At 42.0% G+C, this 15,523-nt stretch overlaps 2 protein-coding genes across 2 annotated transcripts in view; one reads left to right on the top strand and one right to left on the bottom strand.

The window, feature by feature from the left end:
- uvssa (UV-stimulated scaffold protein A) overlaps window positions 1-10,563 on the top strand; it is a 56,567-nt gene extending 46,004 nt beyond the window's left edge. Inside the window, exon 16 of the transcript XR_003832897.1 lies at window positions 10,529-10,563. The gene's annotated coding sequence lies outside the window, so the exon portion shown is untranslated. The remainder of the gene's footprint in view (window positions 1-10,528) is intronic.
- Window positions 1,835-7,741, bottom strand: nkx1.2lb (NK1 transcription factor related 2-like,b). Its single transcript, XM_029441215.1, has 3 exons — window positions 7,427-7,741; window positions 5,734-5,959; window positions 1,835-2,556 (listed from the first exon to the last, which is right to left on the bottom strand). Exons 1-3 carry the CDS (start codon window positions 7,739-7,741, stop codon window positions 1,835-1,837), a joined length of 1,263 nt encoding a protein of 420 aa, XP_029297075.1.
- Window positions 10,564-15,523: the final 4,960 nt, after the last annotated feature.

Below are 15,523 nucleotides of genomic sequence, written 5' to 3'. Positions count from 1 at the left end.
CCTGTTTCTTTAAGTGTAAAACAGTTGAACACAGAAAAGAATCTGCACCTGCACCCTGCTCATGTTATGTACAACTGTCAGCAGGTGAGTTGCATTGTGGGTAATGTAGGCGCAGTGTTGGGGAGTAACATAAAAATAAATATAATTGTAATCAGTAACAGTTATTGAAAAATATGTATTTAAATGACGGTTACTATTCTTAATGTTTGTGCTTACAAAGAGATACATCCCAAAATATTATTTTGTGTAAAAAGCGCTTAAATAGATTAAAACATTCAGTTTGTTGCTCTCTTACCATCTGAAATCAAGTTATATTGAAGAAATCTTTATTAGGTTTTTGACAAGGAAGAAAAATGTGGAATAAAAAGAAAATGTCTCTGATTCTGCTGCATCCATTGTAATCCTTTAGTTGTTTAACTGTCCATCATGAGACAGAGTTATAGGAGTGTAAAACTAAGAAAAGTGCACTGATCCTTTCAGACAAATATTGGTGGTGTATGGGTTAGCATTAACACTGCTGCAGGCCACTATTTCTCACTGGAATTCCAGCTGAATTAAACTGAAGTGAATTAAACTAAATGTTAGCTGAGTCAGTATCAAGAGACATATTCATATACATATAACTTCAGCAGCTTTCACTCATTAATGTTTCCTTCGACAATACAAGAACTAAACTGATTAAGAGGAGGCACTTCTTCCTCTACAGCTGTGTCCATCTACTCTACACTTTCACTGTCACTATTTTGGAGCTGTGTGGGAAGATGCATTCTGATTGGTTGACTGTTTCTCCAACCAGGACATATTTCTGCCAATGAGCACCATGCCACACATATTTCAATCGTTGCTGTGATTGTGAGTTATGGTCATTTAATGAAGCCGAGCTGAACCGAATCAGACTTGAGACCTGCTGCTTTATATCCATAAACGTGTACTTTGTTTAGTCCAGGATGAAACAGCCCACCAACTATTGGATGCTTTGCCATGACATTTGTTTCACACGTTCCCCTCAGGACTTAGTGATCCTCTAACTTTTCCTCTACCGCCATCATCAAGTCAACATTTTAACTTGTCCAATACTTTGGTTTATGACTAAACACCTGCAGAACTAATGATATTGACTATTTGTCATCAATTTAAATTGTGCTAAAATGAGATGATAAAGCTAAAGCATTGTCACTGTGAGCATGCTAGCATGTGGATAGCATGTTAGCATGGCTCTTGTTATTTTGAATTGGGCCTGTTTAGGGTGCGAGGTAGGGACACCTGCAGGCTGTGACAGACAGACCTGCTGTCCTGCTCAATCACAATGACGTCACTCAGCTACCATTCACGCTTTCATTGTCATTATTTAATATAAAGGACGATATCATGTTGAGGATTCAGTACATCCAAGGATTTTATGGAAACTGTCAACAAATTCAATAAATAAGAAATTAAAACAACCACAACTGGAGTTACACGTCACTGACAATAGATCAAGCCATTCCTTAAGTCATAAATAAACATTCAATATTCATACAGACTTTTTTTAAACCAAAATTTTAACTATGTGTCTATTACGTAGTTTAAAACAGCATTCGGAATAGGGAGCTAGAACATAGCTTTATGCACAGTTTCTGGTAGATATTCACCTTCTATCAAAATAATCCGTTGAAATTAAAGCCTTGAAATGTTGGTAGTAAAAAGGAGAGCAGAGCTGGACACTGACAGTCTGTCTGCTGAAACATTTCAGTCTCCCTGGGCTCAGAGTGTGTGTGTGTGTGTGTGTGTGTGTGTGTGTGTGTGTGTGTGTGTGTGTGTGTGTGTGTGTGTGTGTGTGTGTGTGTGTGTGCGTCTACAGGTGTGTGCTGTAGAAGGCGGGTGCAGCGTAGCTCTGTGTCCCCAGCATGAAGGGGGACAGGACGTGGCTGGCGGTGAGGAAAGGTAGCTGGACCAGGCTCCCGGCAGGGGGGTGATGGTGGCCGCCGTAGCCAGCGTGCATGGCCAGGTGCCCGCTGATGGGAGGGGATGGGCTGAGAGGGCTGAGGCTCCCCAGGCCTCCTCCCACTCCTCCTGCGCCGGTGGGGGCCGAGGTGTCTGCTCCGGGGTTCTGCTTCTTCCACTTGGTCCGACGGTTCTGGAACCAGATCTTGACCTGGGTCTCCGTGAGGGAGAGCGACAGGGCTAGGTTGAGCCGTTCACACACTGACAGGTAGCGCGTGGACTTGAACTTGTTCTCCAGCGCCACCAACTGCTCGTAGGTGAAGGCAGTCCGGGCTCTACGAGGCTTCCCCGACTTGGAGTCCGAACCAGAGCGCTTCCTCTTAGGTTTGCCCTGCGGGCCCTGGCCCCCGTTGGTCTGGACGTCGGTGTTCTGACCTGCAGGGCCTCCTCCTGGGCTCTTGGTGTCTCTGCCGGGGTCCTGGTGGCTGTGCTGGCCCACATCTCTGTCTCCATTACTGGGCAGAGCTGAGCTGCTCTCCTCACTGCTGTATGGCCCGTCTGGAGCCTCAGAATCTGGGCTCCCGGGTCTGTGGTAGTCTTCCTCATCCTGGCTTCTGTATACAAAACCTTCCTCTGGAAATACACACAACAAAGACAGTGACACACTAACACAAATAGCTTTGCAAAAATCTCTCTCAAACCCAGGGCTCCATTAATCCTCTGGGGCCTGTTGCCTCATTGCACTTATTATTAGATTTTGCCTTTTCCCCAGAACCTGGAGCCCAAACCTGCTCCAGGTCTGTGGTCGTTTCATTAAGCACTTAAATATTAGAGGTATGCAGCATAATGTCACCTGGAATAATGAAGGCATTACATCTAAACGTTGAAATAGTCAGGGCCTTTATCACTTTAATTTGTGCTTTAGTGGTGTTCACAAGGCACACAGGGATCCAGATCCTTCAGGCCTGAGGTTCCCGAGGCCCCCATGTGTGAATTTTGACAGCTTGGCTCAGTCTATATGGCAACTATGCACTGTAAAGATAACACTAATAACTTAAGGAATGTGGTTGATTGAGAAATAAGTTAACAAGACAACATACAACATAAGAATAATACAATAAACAAAATGATAGTTGAAATGAACTTGGCAGTGCAGAAATGTCCAACAGTAAAAATCACTGAGGCCTGTACATCCTTCATGTCTACTTTGACTAATTGTGTGATGAGTTCCTCATTTGAAATGATCTAAGTGCTGAGTGAAAATATCATTGTCTCTGAGTTGTTATTAGACAAACATTTGGAGAACATATAATTAGGAGGAGGAACCTAAAATAACATGTTACTCTCCTCAGCAGGCTGGATGGATTTCCAAATCTGTCTGCAACGTCTACACAGCCTTTTGTTTTATATATATATGTATATATATATATATACATATATATATATATGTATATAAACATATATATATGTGTACAGTATATGTGTATATAAATATATATACATTTATATAAATATATGTGTATAAAAAAAATATATATATATATATACATATATATATATTTATTTAAATATATACATATATGTGTATATATATATATATATATGTATATACACACATATGTGTGTATATGTGTGTATATGTGTGTGTGTTTGTCTGTTGTGATACTTTGACATATCTATTCAACAATATACGCCACACCACAAACATAATGACTAAAAATGCAGGAGACACATTAAGGCCCTTATCAATTACAGTTTATATTTTGCTTGTAGAAATCAAAAAATGTTTGGGGAGGCGTGCTTCCTGGACTCAAAACGAGTTTTGTTTGAGATGCTCACACATGTGGATGCAAAAATCACAAAGCGCTCCAAGGCATTGTCTTTTCAAACAGTTAAATTAGATTTTTGCAGTTTAAATTATGCTTTGGTATATTACCAAACACATTTCAATCACTGCAAATTTGAAATGCAATTTCAGAAAACGAATGGTTACTCTGACTTTGGGCCCACTGAGGGTCTGGGCCTGGGGCAGCCCGGCCTGGCTCACGTTTATCACAAAGCAAAAAATGCATTTCAAAAATCCTAAAAATACAATATGGACAAAATGCAGTTTTGGTACAAGTGTAACATTAAAAGCTGTTTGATAAAAGCCTTCCTCACTAAATATGTGACTTTAAATAATTCTGTTTTCATCAACAAGAAAAATACACCTGCTCTCCCCTGAAACTCATTTGTGATCAAGTGGAATACTCTAATTTATGACTACAATAAAAGAGAAATAAAAATAAGAATGTAGGCCTTTAAAACTTCAAGCTTTCTGGTTTGTTGGTTGAAATTAAAAAGCGATAACTTCAAGTGAAAACAATATTGCAGATTTCCAAACATAGATTCACGGAAAGAAAACACAACATTTATTTTTAGCTGAAAATAAACGTTTGCAAATCAAAGTCTGCTATGATAATGGTAATTATGGTAATTATATTATTAAGTTGTAAGTGACAACATATACCTGTCAAAATATACAGAAATCATCCAAATGCATTTGATTACAAATATATTTGTAATGAGAACCTTAATATTCATCTTTAAATATTCCATAACATGTATTTACTAATCTTCACTACAGTCTAGCTGTGTGCCTGAAAACCACATATACATCTAAATGAAGTCAACGTGAGTTTGATAAGATTGGAGTTATTTGTAAAGGGTTATTATCAGAAAGTCTTATTTATCCTATTTAAAATGTAATTATCAACACGATCTCCTTCAAGTCAAATGCAACAGATATACTTTATTAACACTGACGTGCAGATTAATTATAAACATGTCTGAAATGGGGTTACATTGGAAAGTTAAACTTTTGTTTCTTAATGTTTGTACTCAAATGCTAATGTTATTACCACAGGTCAGAAAAAAGCGAAATGAAACATAAAGATTTAAGGAGCAAAAATACGCGATAAGTGAATAACGGGTTTAACCGGACTATAATTGAACATACACACAATACAAACTGTCGTTTGAAACAGATATTCTACAATCAATAATACTGATCACACACGCACGAGCCATAGACAATTACCTCGTGCTTCTTCTCTTTTTTTTTAACCAAGTTTCAATTACAGGCGACGTGTTTTTTCTTTTTTCTTCGGCAGGAAGAGAGCTAACTGCCGAGAACGAACATTAAGTTCCGATCGGGAAGAAACTTGTGCGACAGCTCTTCTCTTTTATTTCCATTTCTGACACTTAAATCCTCAGACCGGCCAGTTAAACGATCACAACATTATTTTTTAACATTGTCTCTTAGACAAACACGGGTTTCTACCCGACACATTAGTCACTCAGGATTTACATCCTCCCAGACACAGAAATAGCGCCAGACGGAAAACCACGTAAAACCATTAGCTATTCAGGAAGGAATGTGGATGCACATACAAATGAAAATAATGGGTAAACAAAAGTTAGCAAAGGACACACACACAAAAGAAATGCAATAGAAAATAAATCCAGTTAATTTCCCTGACCTTTGGTGTGGGCCCAGGCTACTGACGAACAGTACAATTACTAAATATATTATGAGCCTGCAATTTTAAATACTGACTCACAACGATCCAATAAACACACACACATATATTAAGATTTAGTGAAACGAAAATAAGTTTTTTTTTAAAAGGCTGAATGAAAGCAGTTCCTTCAGAAAATTGAAGTTGTCGTTAAACAATTTAGACCGAGAAAAAACGGCTGCGAGCTGGCATGAAGGAAACATTTAAGAGCCTGGCTTTAAAGGCTCATTCTGTGTAAACTCAAACTTACTGCTCTGGTAATCGTCCGCACTGTAGCAGCCTTTGCTTGGCTCCAGGCTGGGCTCGCGCTCCCCCGTGCCTCCTCTCCGGTTCTCCGCTCCGTACGCGCTCAGCTCGCGCTCACCTCGGTGGCTCGCGTGCTGCTGCTGCTGCTGGAGTCGTCGACTGCTCGTGAACTTGTTGGGGTCCAGGATGTCCAGTACGGAGAAAGAAGTGGTCCGGTGCCCGGTCGGGCCCTGGCAAATAACGCATTGGAATTATTCATTCACAGTAACATCAGTTTTGGCTCAGTCTCACTGCGGGTCCCTGCAACACCTATTTTTAATCCAGTTATGTATTCATTTATAAATATGTATTGTTACTTATTCATAATACTCGCCACCCTTATTTCAATAATAATAATAATAATATGCCTACTATGAATAAAAACAGTAATACTAATAATAACAATAGTTGTAATAAATAGCATACAATCCGTGAAATACATCAGTCTACATATGTGTAAATAGGGTTAAAGTACCATCGCAGCCAATCAAACGGACACTAAACTGTATCTATAAAGAGAACTCTCACCACATGAACACACATCTACTAGATCTTTTACATCATACATGTAGCGGTCAATAGATATCAGAAGGCGAACGAATTAGTCCGATTTTTAGTGTTGAAGCAAAACAATTAGTGTAAAGGAAACAAACGCAAGTTTATGAAAGCATCAATTTATAATTTCCATAAAATCCCCAATACTAATCCTTCCATCAGTTTGACCCTACATGTGTACACCGTGTTTACTATATGATATAGATATGTACACTGAATTTATAACCTTAAGATTTATGTCAAGCCAAAAAGGCTGCCAACTGTATTAAGCAGATAAAAGAAGGTGCGCTGGCTCATCGTGGCTCTGCCCTGCACTACATCCTGATTAGGATCATTCATTTATTAATGAGGCCAGTCTGGAGCATGTCGACATGAATAATCCCACATTAATAATATTATAATTCTCTCTTTAAATAATCCAAGGGAGCATGCGGGTAGGATCCATTGGTCTATTAACATGTGATAATAATAATCACACAATACCATGATGTGATTAACTGTAAGATTCCTTTATTTAAGAATGAAAAATGTAACAATGAAATGTAATCCAAAGATTTATATGAGGTATTTTTCCAGGACTAACAGGCCCAGTTTTTTAAATAATAGCCTACGTTATTTTGGATTTTCGTTTTCGTTTATTATTAACTGTTAATTTGAAAGGAAATAGAAGACTACATTACATAATTCTGAAATCGTAGAATTTGCATGTTTTCATTCAGTTTTTATGGATTCGAGAGAGCACTTTTGCAGAAAGAAGTCCATTTCCCTGTGAGTTTTTATGGAAACGCGTTTGATGGTATCTAAATAGTTTATTTTGATTGTTTCCCATCACATTACCGCAGCAAATTGGCGGTTCATTTTACTGCTGTATCTTAATTAAAGCCTCATCTGCCACCGGACAGAAACAACAGGGCAACACAGGCCCTCAAGACAAAGCTAGCCCACCCCATAAAAACAGAACAAATAACACCCTGAACATCACTCGCCCTCTTTTTGTCTTCTCCTCTTTTTGTTCTCACGCTATGCTTTTTTTTTACTGTGGGACTATCTGCTAGCCTACACTCCCCCAGAAAAGACCCATGAGGTCTGGTCCACGCATCTACCTGCTGTGGCGGGGCTAACACCGGGTTCGTAGGCGGAGGTTCTGAGTGGTTCTCCACGGCCTGAGCATCTCTGCCTCCCGCCACTGCGTTGGTGTAGAGCCGCTTCTCCCCGGCAGCACCTCCGTCCAGCATGTCTCCGCTGTCCGGGCCCACCACGGTCTGGACCCCATCCCCACCGGGCGCTGGTACCGCTCTGTCCCGACTCATCACGGGCTGGACCGCGTCCGCCACGGGCCCCGGTACCGCTCTGTCCCTGCTTATCACGGTCTGGACCCCGTCCGCTCCGGGCCCCGGTACCGCTCTGTCCCGGTTCATCACTTTACTCTCCTTGTCCCATATATCAATAATCCGGATTATAATGCAGGAGCGGTTCGAAGTGAAAAAGATTTGGACCGACCCGTTTTAAAGGGACTGTGTGGTATTCATGTGAAAAGGTCCCATCAGCATCCAGAGTGAGACGATGTCAAAGTTTGCCATAGACTGTGGACAGATGAAGATCCCGTCAAACTTTCTTCTCTCTGTCCTCTCCCTTCATCCTCCGCATCCACCAGGCAGCTCAGCGTCTCCGGTGATCCAAAGTCTGTCTGTCCTGTACGGCGCCGTTATCCCGTGTCGGCACACACACACACACACACACACACACACACACACACACACACACACACACTCACACACACATGCACACAAACAGCGCTCAGTGTCCCGACCTCCAGCCTCGCGCGCTCTGTCTGGTCACCGGTGGGTGCGCGCTCTGGAAACCTGACAGGAGTTGAAGGCGGGACGGACGCTGATCTATCTCTCTAATAGTTCAAACTAGCTCGCGCCCCCTCGCTGCCTCCCCCTTCACCCCCTCTCTCTCTCTCTCTCTCTCTCTCTCTCTCTCTCTCTCTCTCTCTCTCTCTCTCTCTCTTAGTTAAGCGAAGCCCCCTCTCTCCTCCCTCTTTCCTCCCATTCTTCTCTCTCCTTCAGCTCGTGTAGCTCTCAACGCCTTTTTTGGCTTTTCGCTGGCCCCTCGAGGAGCCACTATTATACACTCACATAGCCTATGTGTGAGTGCGTGTGTTTGTGTGTGTCCCTCCTTATTTATGCATTCCTATTCAACTCTACGGGTTGTAATTGGCTACAAATGAATCCCACTTCCGCTAATAGTCTATTATCTCGGGGCTGCGCGCGCGGAGCGGTGCGGTCCGGGCCAGTCGCTATCTGAGCACGAGGAGAAACAGAGGGCGCGCGCTGGCTCTTCTTTTATCCCAGACTATACGATGTGAATGAGTTTCCACATAAGTGAAATATTAGGTGCAGTAGGAAGTTCTACGTGTTGCTAGATAAACTGGTTTTAGCTCGTGCAGCACAGTTACAGTAGCGTAGGCCTCGCGGCTGTGGTGCAAGGTTAACTGGCCTGCGCCGTAATTGACGTACTGATGTGTCGCCTCGCTCAGCTTTACTTGTGCACACATGGAAGGAGCGAGCCTTATCTTGAATGCAAATTCCAGGGTAGGGCCTCCTCAAAACTCAATTACGGCCTGAATAAAGCCGGTAATGTCCCCGCTGCAGTGAAATATTGATTCCTAATCCTTGGCAGTCATTACTATGCCAGAAAATAATAGACCACAGAATTGGATTTTGATTTAACACACGACGTGTTTATTCTAATGCCAGGGACTTAATATTCCGTTGACTCTCATGTTCAGCCACAGAGGAAAGAGGGGGGGGGGGGGGGGGGGGGGGGGGGGGGGGTGTAGTGATGGAGGCTCTGACGCCACACTTTTTATATTGTTGTGGAAGAAATAAAAAAAGAAAGAGGGGAGATGGGACATCTTTCCTGTCCTCCTCCCGGCCCTAATACACAAGGTCAGCTCCATGTAATTGCCTTGCTCAATGATCCTTAGGGGGAAGAAATTAAAAGTTGAGCAAAATAATGACTGAAACAATGAGACATGATTAGCCAATCAGAGAGCTAAACCCATTATGGCAGCCTTTTGATCTACTTCCTGCTTCAACCTGGAGGCTTTATGGCTTTATTTTAAAACAGTCAATATATTAACCAGATTAAATCACAGCAGTTTATTCACTTTGGGAAATATTAGCATTTTAACTATAGTGGAAGAAAACTATAAAGCACTGCCAACACACTGCTACAGGCACAATGAACAGAGAGAATAAGTGTTGGGAAAATCCACCAAGTGAGTATGGAATAGTGTTAACAATTAATATTACTTTTATTATTTTTATTTTATTTGCAGAAAAAATTCAAGCAGACAGACAGCCTCTTTGCCAGGTTGCTATGTCAAATTAAAGATGTATAACAATTTGTGACATAAAATATGGACTAGTGTAAGTTTATACATCACAAGTGTGACAGCACAATGAAATAATGACATGTCTTTTGGCCTTTGAACTTTGTCCCGTTTAAACGGAGCCCTTAGTCAACTTGGAATCCGGAAATTTAGTGAAACATTTAGTGTAATAAAAGTCATACATTATCTCCACAAATCTAGAGGCTACAGTAACAATATTATTATTATTATTATTATTATTATTATTATTATTAATAATAATGACAACAACAATAATGATAATGAATAATAATCATAATATACCAATATGGGAACAATACAAATGTTGTCAATAATATAATAACAATGATAAAGGAACGTTCAAATATATGATACTAATAATAATACCAAAAATATTAAAAGGTACAGTATAGTAGGCTATATGAAAGTCTGCAGTAAAAAATAAAAATAATATATATAAAATTGTGTGTGTGTCTAGATGAGGATTATGACTAAAAATTATGAATGAACTCAGGATCTACAAAATGTTCTCAATTAGCAGACGGTTCTGCCTCATTTTAGTCTTGTTATGAGGACACTTGCTCCTCACAAGAATAGGAGCACCGTACCAGCCATAATTACACACACACACACACACACACACACACCGACACACACACACACACACACACACACGCACACACACACGCACACACGCACGCACACACGCACGCACACACACACACATGCATGCATGCTGACTCCCAAGAAGGAGGGGCTTGGGAGGGAACCGGATCTGCCACTGTGCGAGCGTGTGTGCGTGTGTGTGTGTGTGTGTGTGTGTGTGTGTGTGTGTGTGAGTGCTTTCCTTTGTGTGTGAGTGTGCGTGTGTGAGTGTGTGTGCGTGCGTGCGTGCATCTGTGTTTGTGCGTGTGCGTTTGTGTCTGTGCGTGTGCTTGCCTCCGTGACACTGTGTTTGTGTGTGTGCGTGCCTGCGTGCATGTGTGCGCGTGATTTCATTCGTGTCTGTGTGCCTTGTGTCTATAATTATTCTAATGAAGGTTAACGAGCTCTGCTCAGCCTCCTCTTTATTAAATTAATCTGAGCCTGTAATGAATCATAATTACTATAATTAGCAGCTTGAGCTGCCTGATCTCACACTAGGCCGCTGAGATTGAGGCAATGATACAGAGGCCACAACCTTCATCTCCTCATGCGGCTGCCTGTCCCAACTGTCCCCTCTTTCTCCACTGTCCCCTCTGTCTTCACTGTCTTCACTGTGTCCTCTGTCTCCACTGTCACCTCTGTCTCCACTGTCTCATCTGTCTCCACTGTCCCCTCTGTCTCCACGGTCACCTCTGTCTCCAATGTCCCCTCGTCTCCACTGTCTCAACTGTCTCCACTGTCTCCACTGTCCCCACGGTGTCCTCTGTCCCCTCGTCTCCATTGTCTCCACTGTCCCCTCTGTCTCCACTGTGTCCTCTGTCTCCACTGTCCCCACTGTCCCCTCTGTCTCCACTGTCTTCACTGTGTCCTCTGTCTCCAATGTCCCCTCGTCTCCACTGTCTCATCTGTCTCCACTGTCCCCTCTGTCTCCACGGTCACCTCTGTCTCCACTGTCTCCTCTGTCTCCAATGTCCCCTCGTCTCCACTGTCTCAACTGTCTCCATTGTCTCCTCTGTTTCCACTGTCTCCTCTGTCTCCACTGTCCCCACGGTGTCCTCTGTCCCCTCGTCTCCATTGTCTCCACTGTCTCCACTGTCCCCTCTGTCCCCTCTGTCTCATCTGTCTCCTCAGACTCAACGTTTAGTATGATTCTGAGACACAATTCTCACAAGTTTGTATGAATATGTCTTCTACTCATCATTGTTATTGCTCAGAAAAGTCTCTGTCGTATAAACCTGCACTTAATATAACAGTTTCAGCAGAGTTTGAGTGTCTCACAGTCTAAATGTGTTTATGAGGCCTGTCAAAGCTGGACAGACAAACATGACAGGAAACACTGAACACTTAGAAATAGATAAAAAAAATGTCAAAATATTAAATACTGACACAAAATGTCTGTTATCAATAAAACTGACATTTGATAAAAAAGCTGGCTTTTAAAAACCATATCAGTATGGCCTTACATTTTTTTATTATACAACAAATAGTTCAAATTTCTTTCCCTTCTCTGACTGCATCTCTTTCTCCCTCCTTTTTTAATCCATCTCTCTATTTCCTCCTTCCCTCCTGTTTTTCTATTTTGTGTCTTTTCAAGGTTCTGTATTTTAGATTAGTCCTCGTTCTCTTCCCCATTACAGGAGTAATAGCCCCCACATTCTCCACACACACACACACACACACACACACACACACACACACACACACACACACACACACACACACACACACACTCACACACACACACACACACACACACACACACAGCCCCCGCCATGCACACACATACCCACAGATAGACACTCAGATAACATCTGACCTGAAGAATTAATTAAATATGATAGCTGATTAAAAATAGCATAAGTAATAGTGTAATATCTCAAGCTGTCGTCTTTAATAGTCAACATTGTGTGTGTGTGTCTTATCTGCTGCAGACAGACGCTCTCACTATTGATTCCTGTTCATTTCAGTTGTCAGGCAGAACACTCAGCTCATCTGGAATCATTAAACTCTACTGTCTGCAGGTCTGCCTGTCTCCCTCTCTCTGCATGTGTCTCTCTATGTCTCACTGCCTGTCTATCTCTCTCTGCCTGTCTCTCTGTCCCTCTGTCTCTGTCTCGCTTTATGATTTGATTTGAGACCAGGTAATATAGCGATCACTGACTGACTATAAGTGGTATTAGTAGGATAAGGATATGGGTTTCCTCCTCATACATAGAGCTCCATTAAAAACACACAAATGAGCCACACTGTTGCACTGTTACACAAGTTCCTTCATTACCATCAACACACAAATCAAATCAAATTAATTTGTATAGCCCAATATCACAAATTATACATTTGTCTCAGTGTGCTTTACAGACTGTACAGGTTACGACACCCTCTCCTTAGACCCTCGCATCGCACAAGGAAAAACTTCCTAAAAGAAACCCCATAATTAAAGGGGGAAAAATGGAAGAAACCTCAGGGAGAGCAACTGAGGAGGGATCCCTCAGACGTGCAATAGATGTCGTGTGTACAGGATAAACAACATAGTACAAATACAACATATGACAGAAAATGATGTTGTGTTGAAAAAGAGAAACACTAACACATTAACTCCCACATACACCATCCTGCTGACTATTACTTCCTGTGTCAGTTCGATACAACTACAGTGAACAGCTGTTTTCAGACTGAACCTTTTTAAAACCACGAGCCTGGAATTATTCTTTATTTTTCTTATTGTCACCAAATTCAACAAAATCAATGTAGAATCAAATTCATTAGTTTAGATTAGAAAACTCTAATGGGGAAACGAGTTTGCCACCAAATTAACTCATCCAGACAACAAGCAGTATAGACTTTGTCGGTTCACAACAAATACACAGTTTAACAAGTAAATAACAGCATAAAGAGCCATTGAGACATGATTACATGATTAACAGCTGAAAGATACTAAGTGTTCATTAAAATATCTGAGCATTGCTGGAACAAAAGACAGTAGTTCATTTTACATAGTTTAGATCGCTATTGGACAACAATGGAGCTTTATAACACAGAGGAAGAAGATTCATCAGGATTTGATACACAGCATACTTGTTGGTAGATACATGCATTGTTGATTTGAGTCTGCCCATTGAATATATTGACAATAAGATAAATAATGTCAGCCTTATTCTTTAAACATAGTGCCATAATGATAAAATGTATTCCCCATAAATGTGCAATATTCACTTTTACAATGTTTTATCAACCACTCTGTACTTATATTATTTTATTCTATTTTATTCTATTTAACTATTGTGTACTCGCCGCTTTACTTCATATGTTATTTTGCTGTAACGAGGTAAATTAATAATAATAAAGGAGTTCTGATTCTAATTCTGATTTCACTCATGATTTGTTTCTTCTTCATCCCTGATAGTTAAAAACTTAATGTAAACCTAGAGGAATATACTCTGAAAGACATATTTTAGTTTTTTCCCCTTCACAATAAACAATAAAAGTCCTCTCCCCTACTGTTAGTGCTCTACGTATTCAGTCAGGGGACTTATGGGCAGGCATGCAGGTGTTTGCTTTATTCCCAGTAAAAGCCCCGACTCCTCTGACTGTGATATTCAATCGCAGTTTGAGATAGGTTTATATATAACACACCCTACACAAATGCAATAACAAGATATGTATGGAACAAAGATTGCCCAGTAGATCGAGAGCTTTGCCTTCTGGCTCAGCTCTCTTTTCGTCACAATGGTGCGGTGAAGCGAATGCAATACCACCCCCACTGCTCCGATTCTCCGGCCCCTCACTCGCGAACAAGACCCCGAGGTACTTGAACTCCTTCACTTGGGGTAAGGGCTCATTCCCTACCCGGAGTAGGCAATCCACCGGTTTCCTGCTGAGAGCCATGGCCTCAGATTTTGAGGTGCTGATCCTCATCCCAACCGCTTCACACTCGGCTGTCAACCGATCCAGTGACTGCTGAAGGTCACAGACTGATGATGCCATCAGGACCACATCATCTGAAAAGAGCAGCGATGAGATCCTCAGGCCACCAAACTGTAACCCCTCTCCTCCACGACTACGCCTCGATATCCTGCCAATGAAAATCACAAACAGGATTGGAGTTAAAGCGCAGCCCTGGCGGAGGCCAACATCCACTCGGAACGAGTCCGACTTACTGCAGAGCATCCGGACACAACTCTCGCTTTGGACGTACAGGGATTGGATGGCCCTCAGAAGCGACCCCCCCCACCCCATACTCCCGCAGCATCTCCCACAGTATCACCTGGGGGAGCTGGTCATACGCCTTCTCCAGATCCACAAAACACATGTAGACAGTTCTCCAGAAGCATCTTGGTGCCGACTGAAAGTCCTTCATAGCTTTTCCAAACTTCTCCCACACCCGTTGCTTTGCCTCTGGCACGCAAATTTAAATCCAAATTTGATGGATAAAGTGTTATATTGGTTATATATATATATATATATATATATTTATAAATCAATATATAAATCATAACCAGTGGAACCAGCTTCCAGTTTGTGTTCGGGAGGCAGACATCCACATTTAAGAGCAGGCTAAAGACTTTCCTTTTTGATAAAGCTTATAGTTAGGGCTGGCTCAGGTTTGCCTTGGATCAGCCCCTAGTTATGCTGCTATAGGCTTAGACTGCCGGGGGACACCTCCCTGCTCTCCACCTTCTCTTCGCCTCTCCTCCCCTCCCTCTCTCTTCTCCCTCTCTATCTGTATTCATTTATGTAAATGTATGTTACTAACACAGCATCCAGGGCATCATCCCCGGAGTTTCTGTGTCTTTCATGTGGCAGGTTGCCACTAATAAAGTTTACGTCAGGATCAGGAATTGTGGCTGTCCCTGGTCACTGGGAAACCTTTTTTTTTAAGTTATATTTTTTGGCTTTTTTATGATAGTGAAGTGCAGATTGTGAAAGGGAGAGAGAGAGAGAAGGGGAATGACATACAGCAAATGGCCACAGGTCGGACTTGAGCCAGTGGCCGCTGTGGCAAGGACTCCGCCTTTGTATATGGGACGCCTGTGCTACCGGTTGAGCTACTGGTCAAGTAACATTTTCTCATCTACTTCCATCATGAGGAGGTTGCTGTGGCTGCGCCGCGTCGGTGACGTAAAGAGTCAAGGGGCATCTAAGAGCGCGATTCATT

This window comes from Cottoperca gobio, chromosome 10 (assembly GCF_900634415.1).
Source record: "Cottoperca gobio chromosome 10, fCotGob3.1, whole genome shotgun sequence".
Lineage (NCBI taxonomy): Eukaryota > Metazoa > Chordata > Actinopteri > Perciformes > Bovichtidae > Cottoperca > Cottoperca gobio.
Note: the sequence above shows the minus strand (reverse complement) of the source record. Positions and strands in the feature narration are given on the sequence as shown.

Excerpts from the sequence above, each read along its gene's own strand:
- nkx1.2lb (XM_029441215.1), bottom strand. The coding sequence starts at position 7,741 with ATGAACCGGGACAGAGCGGTACCGGGGCCCGGAGCGGACGGGGTCCAG. Across the intron at positions 5,960-7,426 it reads TGTTAGCCCCGCCACAGCAG|GGCCCGACCGGGCACCGGAC; the intron begins GTAGATGCGTGG and ends GTTATTTGCCAG. Across the intron at positions 2,557-5,733 it reads TGCGGACGATTACCAGAGCA|AGGAAGGTTTTGTATACAGA; the intron begins GTAAGTTTGAGT and ends GTGTATTTCCAG.